The sequence below is a fragment of the Carassius auratus genome, chromosome 31, assembly GCF_003368295.1.
Source record: "Carassius auratus strain Wakin chromosome 31, ASM336829v1, whole genome shotgun sequence".
In the NCBI taxonomy this organism is placed as follows: domain Eukaryota; kingdom Metazoa; phylum Chordata; class Actinopteri; order Cypriniformes; family Cyprinidae; genus Carassius; species Carassius auratus.
In genome coordinates, this window is record NC_039273.1 from 1,875,057 (window position 1) to 1,895,767 (window position 20,711).

The 20,711-nt window shown below is 40.5% G+C and overlaps 2 protein-coding genes across 5 annotated transcripts in view; one reads left to right on the forward strand and one right to left on the reverse strand.

The window, feature by feature from the left end:
• ddit3 (DNA-damage-inducible transcript 3) overlaps positions 1-3,787 on the reverse strand; it is a 4,435-nt gene extending 648 nt beyond the window's left edge. Inside the window, exons 1-4 of the mRNA XM_026212928.1 lie at positions 3,617-3,787; positions 2,347-2,412; positions 1,730-1,933; positions 1-1,653 (exon numbers count right to left, since the gene is read on the reverse strand). The exon at positions 1-1,653 is cut by the window's left edge and continues 648 nt beyond it. Coding sequence (XP_026068713.1) covers positions 1,039-1,653; positions 1,730-1,870 — 756 coding nt within the window. The 5' untranslated portion in view covers positions 1,871-1,933; positions 2,347-2,412; positions 3,617-3,787 and the 3' untranslated portion in view covers positions 1-1,038. The remainder of the gene's footprint in view (positions 1,654-1,729; positions 1,934-2,346; positions 2,413-3,616) is intronic.
• A 2,906-nt stretch (positions 3,788-6,693) lies between these two features.
• On the forward strand, positions 6,694-20,092 carry mbd6 (methyl-CpG binding domain protein 6). 4 transcript variants are annotated; one of them, XM_026212929.1, is made up of 13 exons: positions 6,694-7,102; positions 7,840-8,015; positions 9,041-9,180; positions 9,734-9,836; positions 10,221-10,389; positions 11,289-13,172; positions 13,261-14,066; positions 14,586-14,727; positions 15,712-15,851; positions 16,976-17,614; positions 18,471-18,520; positions 18,599-18,656; positions 18,982-20,092. In XM_026212929.1, the coding sequence occupies exons 3-13, from the start codon at positions 9,065-9,067 to the stop codon at positions 19,030-19,032; spliced, it is 4,158 nt and encodes a 1,385-aa protein (XP_026068714.1). In that variant the 5' UTR covers positions 6,694-7,102; positions 7,840-8,015; positions 9,041-9,064; the 3' UTR covers positions 19,033-20,092. The 4 variants fall into 4 exon arrangements, with proteins under 4 accessions (XP_026068714.1, XP_026068717.1, XP_026068716.1 ...); XM_026212932.1 differs by having other exon boundaries at positions 13,261-14,054; XM_026212931.1 differs by having other exon boundaries at positions 11,292-13,172.
• The last annotated feature ends 619 nt before the right edge of the window (positions 20,093-20,711 follow it).

The following is a 20,711-nucleotide window of genomic DNA, read 5'->3' on the forward strand; positions in this document are numbered from 1 at the left end:
TTGATTAATGCAATGCAAAATTTATCTTATTCAGTAATTTGTTCATTTAAAAAACGCACAGTACTACTTGTTTTACAGTCTTTAATTTTTGCCGGTTTAAATGTTTAAAACCTTGCATTTAAAACATTGCATTTAAAGTAATTATTAAATTTTCTGCAAAAAGCTTTTGTGAAATTGGACTTCATTTTCTCGTTTATTATTTACTTTTAATATTTTTATTGCTGTAATGCAACTTATCCTTTTCGAAATGGCATTCATTCAATTTTAATATTGCATTTCATTTATGCTGTTTTAAATGTTTTTATTTTAAATTGTATTATTCATTTTACTGCAAAACCATTCAGATTTTTCTCAAATTAGGCTTTATTTTCTTCATGAAAAATCTAATTTCTTATTTGCTTTTGATACTTTTATTAGCATAATGCAAATGGTATATGTAATGTAATTTGTTCAATTGTAATATTTATACATTGAAGTATTTGCCTTTAATTTATTGCATTAGTCATTTTAATTTACCGCAAAACATTTTTGAATCTTAATTAAAATTGTGCTTCGTTTTCTTTATGAAAAATATTTCGATTTATACATTGCTCATCCCAATTTATTTGTAATATCATGTGTTAAATTGTAACATGCATTGTAGCATTTACCTTTAAATAATGTTCACTAAAATGTATCAAACTGATTTAAATGTATCAAGCCGATTTAAATGCATCAAACTGATTTAAATGTATCAAGCCGATTTAAAATGTATCACGTTGGTTTAAATGAACTTAGATACTCAAAAACAAATAATTTATTTTCTTAAAGAAAGCTGAGTTCATTCTGTGTTTGCGTTGGGCTCCACATTCTTTCTTTTCTACGGCTTAATCTGACTTTCTCATTCTCTCTCGGCGGGAGTCGCTCAGTGAACCTCCTCTCTCCCCCCGTCCCACGTGTCTTTTATCTCCCTCTAAATGTGCATTTCACGGTCACCGCGAGATGATTTCCACCAATTGTTTGTTTCTCTTTGGCCCCTGGACTCCTCCTTCTGCTCCTTCACCTCCTGGTGTTGACGAGTCTCTCGATGAGCGCCCGGCGCGTCCGCTGCACCTCCTCTCCCAGACGCTCGATCTCGGCTTTGAGCCGCTCGTTCTGATCCGTCAGCTCCTGCACCTTCCTCTCGTTCTCCTGCTCACGCTCCCGTCGGCTCTTCTTCCCGGGGGACGGGGAGCACAGTGCGCCTCCTCCTTTGTCGCCGGCCCGCTTTCTCTTTCCCGGACGTGTTGGAGGGGACGGAGGAGGGGAGCAGTTGAGGGAGGATGAGGAGGACTCCGAGGAGCAGGACGATGTGTCCTGGACTGTCGGAAGCTCTTCCTCGCTCGCGGATGGCGACGGAGGCGCGTGATGCGAACCTTGGTACCCGCCGCTCACCATCGTCTCCGCCGACCCGACGCCGCCCTCGCTGAGGAGCTCGAAGAACTCTGGCGGAAGCAGGTCTCCTCCGGACGAGGTGTGCTCCGACTCGCCCCCTCTCCGGTCATCTTTTCGCGGTGGCGAGTGGACGACAGGTGGCTCATCGGTGACCCGTTGCACCCCGTCGCCCCAAACCTGCCCCTCCGTCAACCAGGTGAGCGAGCAGCTCTCCAACACATCCAGAAACTCGGGCTCCTTCTGCATAACAAGAGAAACCGTTAGAACTGTGAAGTCTGCGGGACGCGACCGTTGAGCGCCGTTTGACGTTACTGACCTCGGAGCAAGGCGGGGCTCTGGTGACTTTAGCCCCGCCCGCGTCGGAGCCCAGTATATCCTGTAGGTCTTCATACCACGCCTCCAACTCTGCACCACACAGCGGCCCCACGCCTGGGGGGTACAGCCACTCCGCAGTCATCGCACCAATCAGTCGCTATCCACAGACACAACACGCTATGCTCCCACACCTAGCACACCAGACCTGACCGGAAAAAAAACGGAGAAACTGTCTAAAAGAAGTGGAGAACCAGCTCTATATGCTGTACAGCGTGCACGTCTAGTGGGAGCTCCGGTGCGTCAGCGGAGTCAAGCTTCACCTGCGCCGGCAGGTTAGGGAATAGCTGATTTATCTGGGTGACCCGCTATTATACGCGACATTAAGATCGACTGCTCAGCCACCCGGTGCAACAAGGACACATAGTGGCCAAACAGCGTTACTACACAACAAACAACAAACCCAGAGCTTCAAAAGAGTGCATGCATGAATTGAGAAAGTTTATTATTATTATTATATTTTTGCTCCGTTTAGTGCTGTTTGTTGTTTTCTATTTAAATCATTAAGTTTAGTTATTAAATAATTATTTGAACATGCATATAAGCTATAGAAATGCTCACCTCAAATCAGTCTCTTGACAATCAAGTTTGAATGTGAGTTGATGGCGGTATATTGTCCCAATGATTCTAGAGGAATAAAACACGGAACAGCTCAAGCCACATGTCATGGTTGCAAAACTATTGCAAAACTATTAAAAAATAAAATATATAAAAAAAACATTCTCATTGCAAAACATTTCAGATGAGAAACACAAGCAAGCTGCAAAGAACAATGGAAAAACATAACAAACTTTTGGGGTCTTGATCAGATATTGATTAAAATTACCTATAGCGATTAATCTTTAATCTAAAATTAGGTCAGTGTTTTTTATGTAAACAAAGGCGCATTGTGTGCTCGGTGGCGCCCCCTGCGTGAGTCAAAACAACCCAGTGACCAAGGCGTTTCAGCTCAGCTGAAAAAAAAAAAAACACTGCAGAACTCATTTCTGAGTTATAAACATGATCAGCTAACGACATCCGGGTGAAAATGAAAACAGCCCTAACACAAATACCTGAGGCACGCCTGTTTTATTTATTTTTTTAAACAAAAATCTTAATGCGGAGTGAAGCGACATAACTAAAACTTATTGTTTTTCTATTAATAATCTGTTAATAATCGTTTAAGGATGTTTATCTGTTGTCTGGTTTACTCCAACAGCGACTACATCATAAATCGGTTATTTTAAAACCGACTTAAAATAAAACGCTAAGTGACTTCTTGTGTCATTTAAACGAATTTTCTTCTAATTGCTCCCGTCTGGAGCGGCGCTTCACGAAACTGACAGCGAGCCAATGACGTCATGGAATCAAAGTACAGGAGTGAGGAAACAAAGGGCGAGCACTCCTCGGCGAAATAGCGCTTTTAAAGCACTTCGGCGATGTTAAAAAACAACGGGTCGTCCATTCCGACCGCTTCCGTTTGGCTTCTTGAAGTGTACAAAGTTGCGTTCCGCTGACGATCAAAGACTTGCTGGCGAGCGATGTAACAAAAACCGTTACAAATCAAGCGTGCGCTACAAAGTTTCCGCGACCGGGAGGAAGTGACAGCTGTCAACGCCAAGTGTTCTAACGTAAACATGATACAACAGCGAAAAAAAGCGCAACAGTGTTGCGTTAAATAAATAAAACGGACGTTAAAATGGAAAAACTCTCCAATGAAATTTGAGTTGAGCAACTGTATTCCAAAAACAGCCCGGGATAGTCGCCAAAAAACACGCATTCCCGAATCCCAAAAGCTTGACAAAGTACATCAGAACACGATGAAGAATAGAGCAATAGAGATGACACTCACCCTTTTCTTTTTATTATTTCTTTTCCTCGGCTGTTTCGGATTCAGGGTCTGTGCGTGTTTTTGTAGAGATTGGTGATCGCTCATGTTAACCATTGTTCAGTTGAAGTCACCGAGTGTGGATTTCGGAAACTCCCGGGGACATTTATAGAGTGACTCCAACCGAACTCTGGGGGAAGGATCTCAAGGTGCAACCTAACCCAGATTAGGAGAAACTGACAGGAGATGGTCGGTATCTTGGACCAATCACGCGAGGCGGTCGGAATTCTTCTGCTTAGAGACATCCAATCAGCAGCCGCGCTGGGCGGGACTTGATGACTTTGCTGGTTGTTCTCGCTCCGCGCGAGTTTGTGTGAGCAGGAAGATGTGATGCAGTCATAAGACGGCCAGGACGAATTTGGGGCGTGAGGGAGTCACATGAAAGGAATGATGCAATCGTTGGCAACCGGTTTCTAGTTGGAGATAAGACTAGCAGAGCCCGAGCATGTTTTATTAAACAACCTTTCGTTAAAAAAAAAAAAAAAGTGGCGAGCTGCCTTATAAGGATGTAGGAAAAATGTTTCCATTTTTGCTTGCGTTCGCATATGCGCTTATAAAAATAGGCAACGTTAATATCCGCGGTCGTCGTGTGATGCATGTGTCCGCTCTTTTTTTCATCTTTAATAACCCCTCTCTAGTGACCCAAGTTGATTTTGTCTTGTTTCCAAATGCATCCAGTTGAGCACTATGGAATGATGATATTCCATAGGAGTTTAAAGAATCCCACTTCAGCCATTTCACTCCAGTCAACACACACGATCCATATTAACAATTAAACAACTCGAGTGATTATGCTATAGCACTTTACCTATTTATGATCACCTAACGAGCCCATAAAGTGAGGATGAAGTCGGAAAGGTCAGAATATAGTTCTCAGATTAGTCTGGAAGAATTTTTCAGAATAAGATTAAGTTTCACGAAGCGTCCATATAGTATTTTTTCCAAGTTGGATCCTATTGTCCATATTACATTGCACTTAAAGTGTGAAGGTTTCAAGACATTATTGTAATTTTCAGAATGCTGTGATCTGGTTATCCAAATTTATTATAGACATGAGTGTAATGACAACGTTTTAATTGCTTTTAAATTATATGCTTTATTACGGTGACATGAAAAATATCCATGGTTTAATCAGAACCAATGTAACCTCCCTATAGACATATTTTCCCAACATGGATCCTATAGCCTAGATAGGGCACTCAAAAGTGTGCATGTTTCAAACATTATTCCAGTTTTCAGAATGCTGTCATTTGGTTATCCAACGTAATTACTTAAAAAAATATGTAGCATGGTTAAATGGCTTTAGAATATGTTTTGATTTGTGTTTGAGAACAGCCCTAAATATTTTCCCAACATGAGTCTTGAAGCCTAGACAAGGGCACTTAAAAATGTGGATGTTTTAAAGCATTATTACAGTTTTCAGAATGCTGTCATTTGGTTATCCAATGTAAAAATAATATAGCATGGTTTTAATGGCTTTATAGGTTTTAATCTTTGTCCATGAACTGCCCTAAATGTACATAGTATTTTGTTTATCCAAAGTAATAACTTGAAAAATAAGATGTAGCACTGTTTTAATGGCTTCAGGTGTTGATCTCTGTCTGGGAACCACCCTTAATATTTTTCCCCAACATGGGTCTAGATAGATAAGTGTGCATGTTTCAAAACATCACGTGACCTGTAACTCCTTCAGGTTTACTCTGAACTCCGCACTAAAGACAGTATTTTCCCACCATGGGTATAATCCTATAACCTAGAAAAGACTGTTGTTGTGGCTTTGTTGATCTCACCATTGGTCTTGTATGATCATTAGGAATAAATGATAGGAGTAAGGTGTTTAATTATCAGGTCCAATTGTTTAATTGCTTTAGATGATGTATTTTATTAAGATTTGGTGACCTGTAACTCTCATCAGTCAGCTGATGTCACCATGCTCTCATCTCATTAGTATTCTGAAACTCTTCCAAACACAAGAGTTAAGTAGTTAAACTTGCATGGTGCAAAGCGTGCAATGTATTGCCTAGCAACAGCGCAAGTGGGATGCGCGCGAGGTTAGCGAATAGAAAGCCCAAATACTGTTTCCAGGAGCAGGGCGCCGCTCGCGCGGAGACGCGCTAACACGTCACGATCGGTCGGCTGTTGCTGTGTAGTCTCCCCGCTGCCTAATGGTTATCACCTCCGAGCGAGTAATTCTATTGGCAGGTTATGCTTTTATTCCCCAAAGTTGTGTTTACTCGACATTCCTTTGAAGTTCGAACAGGTTTAACTCTTAATAACTCCCAAACTTTGTCGAGTTCACCTGCTTTAAACACAGTGGGAGGTTGATCTGATTTTTATTTCTGTACAGTGCCAGCGAATCACATTTCTGCTCCCAGATCTGAAGATACGTTTTACAAAAGCATAGAAACATCTCCTCGGAATATGATTTCCTACATCTTTCCTCCACACTAAGTAGGTTTTATCTGCAATTATACGGGCGAACCATTTTTTTGTTTTCTCAGCTAACTGACACAATAAGGCCAATAAAGACGCGCGCGCGCGCGTGTGTGTGTGTGTGTGTGTGTGTGTGTGTGTGGAATCATCAAGACTAACGGAAAGATCTTTCTCTCAGGATATTATCGCCTCCCGCTCACTTCGATCAAATATTGCGCATTTACAGATTAAATTTAAATTAAGATTTAAATTAATTTGAATGGCATTTTTTTTACTGACTGCACAAACAAAAAATGCGATTTTGTTTTATATAAATCATGGCCATTGAGAAGAGATTGGTACATATCAATAATTGAGTTTATTGACATATGGCCATTTTCTCAAATTCCCGGACACCTGAAATAAAATGTAAAATCCTCTCTGTAGTGAAAACAATACTTATTTTACAATAATGCAAATATTGCATAATTCTAAAACAATCCCGGGACAAATCTACAGAAGTCTGTCTAGTTATTTTTCTCAGCGAGCAGCTCTCGCGCTCCTCCTAGCGGACATGGAATTTGGACGGAATTCCAGACCCGACTGCGCATGCGCGGACGAAAACGCCATGTTTTTTTTTTTTTTTTTTTTTTTGGCACGGGATCCTAAGGAAAAATAGGAACTTGGAAAGGAAGATAAAGTGAAAGCAGCACCACAAAGGCGTTATCAGTCCCTCTCTCGCTTATGTACACTGTAAAGACGCGTAGGAGAGCGCCGAAGCTTTGAATGAAGAGAACGGCATTCACGCGAAATTGGACGATAATATAAGGGGCGCAATAAAACCGAGCGTTATTGCTCTTTGTTTTTAAGCAGGACGGCTCGGATGGTGCGCGGGGATGAAGACGCGGGGAAGTGGCTAAAATCACACAGCGTTAATAACAGCTCCAGCAACGGCGACATTTGCGACACGAACGCGTCGAGACGCTTGTTCAGTCTTCAGTCTGCGCAGAAGAAGCAGGAAACTTCGTAAACACAGAGGTACGTAGCCTGCGAGCTAAAGGAAGCTAACAGTGCGTCTACGCGACGCGACAAACTAGAACGCTTCCGATGCTATGTTACCAAGACCGATTTATCTCAGCGTTATAACGTGTCCGGTAAGCTTGCGATACGATACAATGTTTATGTATGCGCCAGCTAACGTTAGCCATTTGTTTATTCTTCAGCACGCGTAATGTTAGTGTTTCAAAGTAGCAGCGCGATACTCAAGTGAGTAACGATACATTCCTGTTTTCTTTTCGTATTCAAGATCTAGTTTTGCCGAAACTTTGCATACTTTTATTCTGGGGGTTTGTTTGTTATTTAGCTCGCTGCTTAAGCCAGAACATTAGCCGCTTCACAAACACCCGCCTTTATGCCATATTAAAAACCGTTAAAATTATATAGTTTTAGGCAGTGACATCATCTCAATCACTTAAATTTGAATTTTTGCGTTGGCGCGCTTAGTATTAGTTTCAACTGTCACTGTTCAACTCTACTGTCAACCATATGTCAGAGTTGTAAACTGACAAAAGTATCGTGTGTTTAGACTTGTGTTCTACTCCTACCATGGTATTAAGTGCCAGATCCCATGAATATGGTGATCAAATATAGTCAAAATTCTTATTTTTATGGTTCATTTTACCCATATTTGTATTGAAAATAGTTATAAATCTTTTATATTCTTTACTCCAGTAATTTCAAAGCCACTTGAACTATGTTTTTCTTTATATTTTCAGATTGGTGACTTCTGGAGACTTCCATAGAAGCATCATCCCAGTTTGAGAGAAGAGGATTGCTTGTCAAGACGGATTTGTTCTATGTATTGCTTTGTGCTTCGTTAATGCTGCCTAAATATCCTCCAAAGACTGTATTTCACGATTGGTGCTGACCAAGGCTGCATTAAAATGAAAAGGTACAGCACAAAGTGTCACCCTAAGTTGCAGAATGTCATAACATCGTACATATTGCAAGGTTTTGGAGTGACAAATGAATTCATTAAATGTACAGAATACACATGAAGTTAACCACGGTGCGTTTTGAAATTTCTACCTACATTTTCCCTTGTTTGTTGTCTTTCTTTTAAGCAAAACTAAGATGTACACACTCCACAGATTTAATGTGAATGTAGTTGTAACTACATGATATCATCTGTGCTCTATGAAGGTAAACAATATCCAGAATAGTCACAGATTAAAAGCTCAAGTGGAGTGACAACTGTATTTAGCCTAGGTGCAGTGTGAACACATTTTGCAACTGAAAATAGGTGGGAAGTTTGAGTCAAATCTGATTTGTAACTGATTTAAAATGAAAGTTAGTTAATGAAATCTGGTTTGAATCTAAATATGGATAATCAGATCTGGTTTGAATCTGAATCTGCTTCGTTAAATGTAGTTACAAACTGAAACTGGGTCATCAAATCTGCTTTGAATCAAAATCTGGATAATCCAATGTGGATAGAAACTGAACCTGGTTCATCAAATCTGTTTTGAATCTTAATCTGGTTCAAAACTGAATCTGGTTCAGCAAAGCTCGTTTGAAGATGAATATGGTTCATCTAATGTAGTTAGAAACTGAAATTGGGTGATCAAATTTGTTTTGATTCAGAATGTTGTCTGAATCTGGATTGAATCTAAATCTGGATAATCAAATCAAATTTTTTATCTGAATCTGGTTTATCAAATCTGGCTAGAAACCGAATCGGTTTCATCAAATCTGGTTTGAATCTCAATCCGATTCATAAAATCAGGCTTGAAACCGAATCAGTTTAATCAAATCTGGTTTGAAACTGAATCTGGTTCATCAGATCAGTTTTGAAACTGAATCTGGTTCATCAAATAAGGTTTGAAACTGAATCAGGTTAATAAAATTTGGTTTGAAACTGAATCTGGTTTATCAAATCTGGTTTGAAGCTGAATTGGAAGTGGTTTGTGTCTTTAGGAGCTGGATGTGTGTGAGCAGAAAATGACGGGGGACAGTGAGAGTGCAGCAGGAGAAAAAGATGGAGATACGTCGCTCATCGCTCAGATCCCGGTTGGCTGGCAGAGGAAGGTGAAAGATGGGGCTGTATCTTACACCAGGTACGTCCACACCTTACTTTGTGTCATTCATAATTGCTGTACTGATTAAATCTGAACAGTGTTGCTACTAAAAGGTACAAAAGGAACAATTTCAAGTTGCTTAATCCAAGCAAACTTTCCTCACACACATGCGAGTGCATTTAGCATTCACATTCAGTTTTGTCGTCTGTTGCTTTAAATGCTTGTGCTCTTTAAAGTAGATTTAAATTGGATTCTGATTGGCTGTAAATGTTTTTATTGTTCATCAGCTAGTTTTGAAAGTGACTCTTTAGAACTTTAGTGTAACAGTCTGAAAGTAAAAATCCGATTAATTTTTTCCATAGTGGAATTGAATTGTAACAATAACTTTAAACAAATCCTTTAAAAACAGACCTGCTGTGAATGACGTGCGATCTCCATATACGTATTTTAGAATAAATGTAAAATAAATTTTACCTATTGATGTCTGCACGGGAAGAGGTTGGAACTGAAGTCTGTTTCGAACCAAGCAATCAAACCAAGTGTAAATAGAGCTGTCAAACAAATCAGTCTTTGTCTTTTTCTTCTTATTCAGCCCGAGTGGTACAGTCCTTCGATCTGTGGATGAGGTTAGGGTGTATCTGCGGACAGACGGCACGTGTAAGTGTGGTCTCGAGTGCCCGCTAGTCCCAAATAAGGTGAGATCCTTCTCATTCATGATATTGACTTTATCACGTTCCTGTAGCTCAAGTGCTAGAGCATTGCATTAGCAAGCGCAAGGTTTTGGGGTTCGAATCCCAGGGAACACATGCTAGGAAAAAATTTTAAGCTTTTATGCAATGTAAGTCGCTTTGAATAAAAGCGTCTGCTAAATCCAAATGCATAAATTATTAATATTGATTTATTTGTTACACTGGAAATGTTTTGGCAAATGTCATCCAGGTAATTCCATGCATACAAAAAAAGTTTGCTTACTGTGTACTGTATGACTATTGCATATTGTATAGTTTTTGTACAGTTTTAAACACAACTTTATTGCATGCATTTAAAAATAAATGCATTGTCTTTTTAAATTCATGCAGGTCTTTAATTTTGACCCTGCGGCGATGGTCCAAGCTCCTGGTCATCAGTCAGGGAAAATAGAGGAAGACATGACCAAACTCTGTAACCATCGCAGGAAAGTTGATGCCATGGCGGCGTTATGCCAAAGCATGCAGCCCTCCCATCTTTCCTCGCCGGCTCAAGCCACAGGTACTGCATCTTTATACACACATTATTCCAAAACATAATTTTTTATTTAAAAGCACATTTAAAAACAACACGTTGTTACAAAATATGAAGCAATGAGCTTAACATTTATGAACCCAGAACATTGCTTTAAGTAAATTACAGTATGTGACCACGGCTGTTCTTTTGGAGTAAAGGTTATTCTCTACATCTTGTGACCAAATGTTACTTATTCAAATTATTACATTTGACTACAGTGTGCAGTAACTCATAGTTTGTCTTCAGTTTCCAGTTCTCTGTATTTTCAGTTATTTAACTTGTAAACTAAGATTATAGAAGATTTGCAAAAAGAAAGTCATTGTTAAAAGATATTAGCTAAAGTTTGCCAGAAGGCATTTCTGAGACATTGAAGCCAACTGGAAGAAGGTTCTGTAGTCTGAGCTCAAAATTAAGTTTAGTTTAAAGTCAATCACTCTTGAAACCTAATTTTAAATGGTAACCTTCTTTGATTCAGTTTAAATTCCTAAAATATACATTTGCATTTATGCAGTTAGCAGATGCTTTCATCTAAAGCAACTTACAAAAGAGGAGTGATGTTGGCGCAGTGGATAAGACGGGTTTGAATCCACTGTGAGACACCAATGTGTGCCTGAGCAAGACACTTAACCCCTAGTTGCTCCAGAGGCGTGCGACCTCTGACATATATAGCAATTGTAAGTCGCTTTGGATAAAAGCGTCAGCTAAATGTAAGAGCAACCAAAGCAGTTGATTAAAGAACCAAAAACATTCGTAATATGCAATGGCATTTTTATAAGACCGATTAGATTGGGATTTTTTGGAAAAATGCTTTTCATAGGCATCTGTCTTTTAAGTTGAGCTTTCTTCAGCAAGGTGAGTTGTATTGTCTGATTGTTTTGTTTAAGGAGGTGTTGTATGCTCCGTGGACAGCAGAGAGCCGAGTGGATCAATGGTGGCTCATAGAGACGGCGCCCACTGCACTTACCCTCAGCCAAGACAGAACCAACCCAAATCCAACATTGGCTTTCCTCTGTCCTCTCCCCGTTCTGTACTGCAAAATGGTTCTGTTAGCCTTGCCTCTATTTCTCGGCATCCAGAACAGGGTTCACCTTTAAAGAAATCTCAAACGCCAGTGGGCTCTATGCCTGGTTACGCGAAGCAGCAGTGGAGCCCTCATCCACCGCAAAGGACAATACACAACCCTGCTTCTCCTAACAGTGTAAAACCAGGTGTAAACACGCATCCTCCAGACCCCTCCAGTTCTTATTCCTTATCCCCCTCTTCATCCTTAGCCCTGAGTGGTGGAGCAGCTCTGCCACATTCCCAGGGAGCGAGTGCTAAGTCGCCCTCTCCTCTGTCACCCTCACGTACCTTGGACACTTTCTCACCCCACCAATGCTCTCGCCACTCTTCGACGTCCTCGCTCTCAGAACACGGGGCCCAAGGGTCCGTCTTCATTCAGGGAGGCAAATCGTTGCAGTCCACCATACCTTGCTCCTCTCCCAAGCTTCCTCCTGCACCTTCCAGTCCGTGTAGTCGCTTGGAGGGCATCCTGCAGCACTACAAAGACTGTAATACCTCCAACACAAGCTCCGGTGCTAATTCTAGCAACTATCAGACGTCACAAGCCGCATCGTTGGTGCATCCCAATGCAGGCGACAAGAGGAATGGACTGAGTACTGCTCAAGCTCCAGAACTGCTTGGCCTTCCACTAGGACAGATTCTCAACCAACAGAAGGCCCGGCAAAAGGGCCACCTCAATAACTCTTTCCCGGCCAGCAGCCTCCTCTCTGCGGCCGCCAAAGCCCAGCTGGCCAACCAGAAAACTCAGCTCAATGCAGCCGATGCGCTGGCCTCACTCCCTCTTACGGGCTTGGATATGGAACAGCAGTCAAAGGTATTGATTAGCACTTTAAACAGTAGCGTCCACCCCACTTCCGCCAGAGCACAGTCCCTAACAGCCCTGTTGCTTCCGCACTCCCCTTCCCCGGCATCCCCTGCTGTTGTTGAGAAAAATTTGCGGCGCACACGCCAGAGGCGCTCACCCACCGTTTTGAGCATGCTCAAGGACTCGCATTTAGTTCGGAACACAGGAGATCTCACCGGGCCGCCACTGCTGATCTCCCCATGCCTTTTGCCACCTTCTCCTCTCGTACCTCACTTAGACAACCACCGGCTACCTGTCGCTCCTCCAAATGCCTCCAGGTTGCAGGATTCGGAGGAAGACAGGAAGCCAGGAATTGCTAATTCCCTCCCACTTTCCTCCCCATCTCCATCCCAGCCCCTTTCCGCCCTGCTTCAGTTTCTAAGCATGCAAAGTGCGCAAAGCGCAACCCAGCAATCCAGCGGCGGAACTGCCATGCCTGGCAACAGGCACACAAACACATTGCCTTCTTCACCGAGAACAATAACTCCCCAGACGCCCCAATGCGACATGCAGTCCACATTACGTTTACTCAACCCCACCCCTCAACCCCAAAGCACAGTGCCCATGCCAGAACCTCCTATCCAGCGACCCCCATCCCAACCTTTTCCTTTGATGGGTGACGAGACAACCATGAACCTCAAAACAACCTCCAGCAATGCCATCCTGAACTTGAGCCAGCCCCACACGGGCACAACGCCAGACCTCAACAGTTCAATTCTGAGCATGATGAACCAGATGTCCTCAACATTCTTTCCCCAATTCCTGGAGAAAGGTTGTGGACCCAAAACAACAGAGAGTTGTCCTGACAACAGTACCTACCAAATTAACCAGTCAAACCACAACCAAGCTGTGGAAAGTAAAGGTGAGACTTCTTATCTTTTGTTTCTTGGGGAATTTTTACACCAAATGTGGTTTGGGTGGTCTGTTTTACACTTGTATTTTCTCGGCAGGTCCTGTAGAGGCAATGGATCAGCTGGACTCGGACACAAGATTGCTGGGTGGCTGTGAGCCGGACCACAGCCTCTCTCTGCCCAATGCCTCTTCTTCCGACCTTTCTATTCCCTCAACCGACCCTGCTGTTTCCCTTGCAGAGGCTTTCCCCTTCATGTCCCAAGAACAGCTCCTCCAGCTTCTTTCCACCAATGCCGGTCTGCCTTCCCTGCTGCCCCCTTTCCTTGGCTCCCTGCCTTTAGGGGTTTGGACAGGGAGCCAACCTTCAGCGCCCAGCGGTGCCCAGCAGGGACAGCCAGCCAGTGCCATCCTAAACCAGGGCTCTCCTCTCAATATCCTAAACCAGGGCGAGCTTCCTCTCAACCTCATGAACCTGTTAAATCCGCCAGGATCTGCTGCACCGCTTCCCCCTGTTGCAGGACTAGAAGGTAGTGAAAAAACCCCTGGGCTTCAAGCCCTCCTCATGGCTTCATTGCTGCTCAGCCAGAACCCGGCTGCCATGTTGCCACTACCAGCTCTCAACCTGGAGCTTCCTACACTGCAGCAGGTCTTTGCGGACGGAGTGTCCCTGGAGAAGACCGCTCTGCTGGACTCGGTCCTGATGGGGCCGGGGCTCCTGGAGGCTCTTCAAACTCTAGCACCCAGCGCAGACGGCCAGTCACTACTTTTTTCCACCTCCCTCACTCCACCCCCTCCCGCCTTCCTGTCCCTCAACCCCGCTCTGCTGGCCGCAGCTCTCGCCCAGACCGAACCCCTACCCAGCCACGCACTATCCCCCCCGCCTAATTCTCAGGTACACGCACAGGTACTTCGCTACATGTGCCCATACAGTCTGCATGCTTCCAACTGATGCTTCTGTTTACAATGACAGGGGTTCCCAACCAGGTGTTCTGCCCCTAGTGGTAATCGTGGAAGTGCATGGGTTTAATTTGATAAAAACTAGAAAAATAATTGACAGGGTTGGGGTTTACCTTAAAATCAAAAGGATTGGACATTATTTTATTTTAATTGTAGCATTATCTTCATGAAAGTATTGCAAATTTAATCTCCCAATCTCTTGTAGATTGTAAATATAATTGTAATTAAATATTAAAAAAAAATTTTTTTGCACTTTTGAAAATGTGGTTAATTGTCATGAAATTGAGACACTGCAAAAAAAATGCTAAAGGTATAGTTTACCCCAAATTCTAAATAGTCATCATTAACAGGAGATAAATATCAGGGAATTCACCTGATAAAGGTTGGGAGTCCTTGTTTTACGAGTTGTACCTTTTGTGAGTGCATGCATCTTGTGCAATACATATATGAATCTGTGTGGCTGTAGGGGACTCTGTCCAGCCCAGCTCTAGTTTCTACCTCGGTGTCCAGCATGGGACAGGAAGTGTGTGACCCCCTGGCCGAACAGGACAAGAACAACACCCAGACACATCATTTCCTGCCGCCTCTGCTCGCCCCTGGGGTTCTTGGTAAGTGGATCAATAAAAAAATGTGGTAACACTTTACTTAAAGCCTTTATGTATAATGTATTATAAAATACATTTTAATGCATTAATTATGCCTTGCAATGCACCTTATAATGCATTGTGCAATCTCCTGATCAATTGTAAATACAGTTATTACAAAACTTATCAATTCATTGTTACATTATACATTTCAAATAACAGTTAAACAAGCACTAGTAGTTTTCTTCTAGTTCGATTCTCTGCTGTTCTGTTCATCTCCACAACACTTAAAAAAAAATGTTGTGCATAATTTGGGTAGGGCTAGGCGATATGGCCCAACAAAATCAAGATTTTCTTCTTTCATATCAGTCGATATTGATTTTTATTTTGCTTAGAAAAATTTATATTTTTTAGCTATTCAGCTTGAAAATGTAACTAGGAGAAGATCCAAGTAACTTTTTTTTTTTTATTAACCCTCTATAAAGAAATTTATATTTCGAGTGCAACACACATGATGTAAATGTTAAACATAACTTGTTAAATATCTTTAGAAATTATCTAAACTACATCTTAGATGAATGTCTCACTTGTACAGTGTCTCATGCATGAAACCGTTTTCTATAAACACAGCGCCCAAGTAAAAAAAAAAAGCAAACTCCCAATTGTTTCCTATTTCACTGTCTGCGTTGCATCTTTATCAACACAAAAGTAGATTCTGTGTGCCAAGGACATGCGTCGACATGCAATTTGATCATTCTTTTCTCTTTACTGTTGCCATTTTGTCAAAGAGTCTAATTCTAATGTTTGGTGAATTAAAAGTCATGATTCCCTGATTTATAAAAATACAATCGTGGCAAAACATTGAATTCGAATGAATTGGAAAAATTGGAAAAATCGTAAAAATCGCCCAGCCCTGCTACTAATGTTGTTCTTGTAATTTGGTTCTTAATGAATAAGCATCAGTAAGAGCTGCTGCTGCTGATGGTGTTTCTCTCTGATGGTGCTCAGGTGAGCTCGCAGCTCTGGGGAACATCAACGGTCTTCAGGGTTTATTGGGAGCCGGAGCGCTGCTGCTGCCTCAGGGCCAGTCTCTGAGCGTCCCGCTCATACCGAACCAGACAGGGCTCAACCCGCTCACCTGCCTGCAGGTAAACTCACACACCACCAGCAGACATCACTCTACACACCTGAGAGATCAGTGCTTCACAAGCCACGAGTTCAGAGAGGTTCATCATGCCACGATCTGCAGCACCTTTCACAGACTCCAAGACCGTTACTGTCAGATTCAGAATCTGTTAGTTACCCTGTACATTCTTCACTTTTTATGTCTTTAAAAGAAGTCTCTTCTGCTCACTGAGGCTGCATTTATTTGTTCAAAAACAAGTTATTAAATATCATTGCAATGTAAAACAGTTGTTTTCTGTGTGAATCTCTGTTAAACTGTAATTTTTTTTTTTTTTTTTAGCATCATTCCTCCAGTCTTCAGTGTCACATGATCTTCAGAAATCATGAAAATATACTGATTTATTATCAATGTTGTGCTGCTGTTTTTGGAAATTGTGATGCCTTTTTCAGGATTCTTTGATGACTACAAAGTAAAAAAAAATAACATGAGCATTTATTTAAAAATAAAAACTTTTCTAACAATATACACTAGAGTTCAAAAGTTTGGGATTAGTACATTTCTATTATTATTTTAAAGAAATGTAAACGTATTCAGCAAGGATGTGTTACTTTTTTAAGAGTTGATAGCAAAGATTTATATTGTTAGAATTCTTTTTTTATATTTTGGATAAATACTGTTCTTTTGAACTTTCATCAAGGAATCCAAAAAGCATATTTAGCATAGTAAATCAGTATATTTTCATGATTTCTGAAGATCATGTGACACTGAAGACTGGAGGTATGATGCTGAAAATACAGCGGAGCATCACAGAAATAAATTATATTTTAAAGGATATTAAAATAGAAACCATTATCTTATATTGCAATAACATTTTGCAAGATTACTGATTTTTTTTCTGTATTTTTTATAAAAAAAAATGCACCCTTGAATGAGAAGAGACATCTTAAAAAAAAAAAAAAATCAGTGAGACTTAAAAAGTTTTTTTTTTTTTTTTTTTTTAATGGATCCATTATTGAATCAGTATTTTTTTTTTTTTTTTTTAATATTCAAGAAATTCATACGTTGAGCCCAGTTTGTATTTCACTGTAAAATTGTTAAAAATCATGCGAGACATGAATCGGTCAGTGTTAATCTTCTCATTCCCAGCTGACGATGGCGCAGGGGCTCATGGGAGAGAAGCCTGTGGCTCTGCATGAGACGTCTCTGTCACAGGAAGCGCTTCCCTCGGCTCCGATGTCCCAGGATTCCCTGCTCGACCCGCTGCAGCAGAGAGAGTCCTCCACGGGCTCCGGTCCGGGACTCTTTGACCCGTACGGCTCCTTCATGGACACTATCTACACGTCCTTCCTGCAGGTGAGCGAGCGAGGCTCTGACTCGAACCCGCTGTCGTACCCCGAGCTCCAGCCGCTCCTCCAGCAGACCAGCGCCCCACCGTCCCTCAGTCCACGCCGCGCCTGCTCCCTCCACAACCCGGATCTGTCCCGCCTCGGCATGGACACAGCTCAGTCCCATTCCCAGTCCCCGGCCCGCGGGACGCCCAAACCCAGCGAGGACCCGTCCACACCGCCGCCCTGCAAACCAGCAGCAGACGACGCTCTGGAGGAGGCCAAGACCGACGGCTCGACTGAAGTGTGCCTCTACAGCAACGGGATCGGCTCCGGAGCGCAGGGACGAGGACATGATGAAGACGAGGAGGAGGAGGGACGGAGACCACAGGGATATTTGAGTCCGGGCGAGAGCTTCAGAGACGCTGCTGAGGACATCAGAGACGCTGAGCAAGTCAGAGTGAGTGATTTTTATATACTATCAGAGTATTTATTCTTAATTTGAATTGGCTTTTATTTTTATTTTTAGATTTCAATTTCTTTTTCTGTTTAGCTGTACATTGCTTTTTTTATTTTCATTATTTTAGTAATTTTGCAATTAGTTAATATCATTTTTATGTATTTTTAATATTTATATTTAGCTTTGTTATTTTTATTTCAGTTGAATTTTTGTGATTTATGTTGTTTTTTTTATATTTCTATTTAGCCTTGAATTATTAAGTTTTAAGTTTGTAATTTTTATGATTAATAAGATTATTAAGATGGATTAATAAGGTCATGTGGTGACAATAACAGCTTAATTTACATTTTATTATTTTTCTAAAAAAAAAAAATATATATATATATATATATATATATATATATATATATATATATATTTATATTTGGTTAATTTTTACGTTTGGTAAGTTTCTTAGCTTTTCCTATTTTTATTATTATTATTTTTAATATTTGTATTTAGGCGTAAGCTGCTTTTTTCCCCCCAGTCTATTATTTTGTAATTTAGTTCTGCCTCTGTCATTTTTATTCATTTTCTATTTTCCTATTCAACTTTACGTTGCTTTATTTTCACTAAGTTTTAATAATATTTTTAGTTTTTTAATTAATTTTCATATTTTAGTTTGTAATTATTTTGTGCTTATCATATTTATATATAATTTTCTATTTAGCTTTAAATTGCTTTTAAGTTTAAGTTTTAATAGTTTTATGTTTCAAAACAATATAAGATTATTGTTATTATTATAATTATAATAATGTATACTGTACAGTGAACTACTAGTGTTTCTTTCCCTTCTTTCTCCTCTGTCTGAACTCAGACTGCAGATGTGCACACAGGAGCCAGAAGGGGGCGCAAGAGGAAACAGTCGTAAGTGCATCGCTCCAGAACTCAACATGTTCGTTGACGCTTGTGAAGTGTTTTACTCTCCTCTTCTTCTTCTGTCAGACTGCGGAGAGGAGCAACGCTGGAAGACGGCATCGACCGCATCATCGAGGAGCCGACGGTGAGTCAAACGTGTGACGCACACACCTCACACACACACACACACTTCTCTCACACACACCCCGTCACACTGTTTGTTTAGTACGTAATGGCATACTGGGAATGGAGAAAGTTGCATTCCATCACAAAAACAGAGACCACTGTTATCAAAAGTATGGGAATACTTTAAACACAGGACAAATAAAATGGCCCTTTGTTCCCTTTGCAAAACCGCAAACACCTCAGAAACACCCCGCGCACACTTCATACACACACTTCTCTCACACACACACCTCGCGCACACCTCACACTGAGCCGCAGTAACTCGTGTTTGTGTTGTGATCCAGAAAACGCTGTCCAGACCCGTCAGAGGGAAGAGACGCCGTGTCGTCCGATAAAGCCGGCCGTACTGTCCAGCCAACACCAGCACTGTTTCCACGGCAACACCGTCTGAGCCGCACTCTGAAGAGTCTTTGTGATTCGCTGCTCCACGACTGATGTTACATTGTTACATTTTCAAACAGTTACCAGGCAACCAATGATAACTGTTGAGAAATTGTTGTGTTGGTTCGGGAATAGTTATTGTTTGTTAACTCCGTTACTTCTGCTTCTTGTGTTTAATTAATGAGGTCCAGTGTGATTGACAGCGCTGATATAAAGGAATCGTTCTGGCGAAGATTACAATGAGCTGTAAATGTTCTCACCTTCAGTTCATCTGAGATCAGGATGAGTTTGTTTCTTCATCAGGTTTGGAGAAATGCAGCATTGCATCAGTGTCTCATCAGTGGATGCTCTGCAGTGAATGGGTGCCGTCAGAATGAGAGTCTGATAAAAACATCACAATAATCCACAGCACTCCAGATGCTGGTTTATATGTCCCTTGGACGCTGAATCTGTTCTGTCCTCAGACCAAATGACTCATGTTATCATTTTATTACCCATAATGCACCTCGTGAAACTTTTTTTAGCCCCAGACTCATTCAGTAGTCCACACTTCTCCAAACACGTCAGACCAATTCTCTCTCTTCACTCCATGTTTTGTCTTTGCAGGGCCGTATATATATATTTTTTTCTGTGAGTATGTGTGTGTGTGTGTGTGTGTGTGTGTCTGTAGGTTTTAGGGCCTTTAGTCGTGGATCTGCACAGAGCTCATCAACACAGGCACAAGAATATTACTGAATATTTAAAATAATGATTTAATACTGAGGCTGATTATGCAATTTTACTATTGAATTTATGTATATATGTACAGTTTTAGTATTTTATTTTGTACACCTTTTTTAGGAAAAAATGAGCAATTTGTAAAATATTTCTCCTGCAGAGAAACCTTTCCTTTCTCATATTCATGTTTGATTTGTAAAGAAAATACTTTGAGAATTGTGAACAAGTAGCATTTACTTTTTTATTGGGAGTTGATTTTTTTTTTCTTTATTTAACAAATTAAACCATTTTAAATGATGAAAGTTCTCTTCTGATTCTTTTAGTGCTTTTTACACCGTGTTTCAAAGCAGCAGTAATAGTTCATCAGTAAATCAATGTTAGAAATACAACTTTAGATTTTTCTGAAATATTGAAATTAATGTTTAGGGTCAACTAATATTAATAAAAGCTTTAGAAGTAGTTCATAGATCATGTTAAAATAGTTAACTATTAACACTTGAAATCAGTTTTATAAAAAAATAATTTACAAAAATGTAAACTTTTTTTTTTTACAAAACTTCATTCTATAAAAAATATACAACGCCATAAAAATGAAATCGATTTAAAAATTCTCCAAAAATACAAAAACGTTCAATTTACAAAAAAAAATCTATAAAGCCATAAAAATATAAAACCTGTTAAAAAATGTAAAATATAAAACCACAAAAATATAAAATCTATAAAAATTAAAATTAAATTTACAACAAATAAATACAAATATATAACAATCTACAAAGCCAAAAAAAATTAAAATACATTTAAAAAATATATATATAAAAAATACAAGTCCATAAAAATAGGAAATCTATTAAAAGAAAATCTAATAAAAAAAAAAAAAGTGTACAAAAATGTTTGAAAAATCTACAAAGCTATTAAA

Excerpts from the sequence above, each read along its gene's own strand:
- mbd6 (XM_026212929.1), top strand. The coding sequence starts at position 9,065 with ATGACGGGGGACAGTGAGAGTGCAGCAGGAGAAAAAGATGGAGATACG. Across the intron at positions 15,852-16,975 it reads ACCCGCTCACCTGCCTGCAG|CTGACGATGGCGCAGGGGCT; the intron begins GTAAACTCACAC and ends TCTCATTCCCAG. Across the intron at positions 17,615-18,470 it reads GAGACGCTGAGCAAGTCAGA|ACTGCAGATGTGCACACAGG; the intron begins GTGAGTGATTTT and ends GTCTGAACTCAG.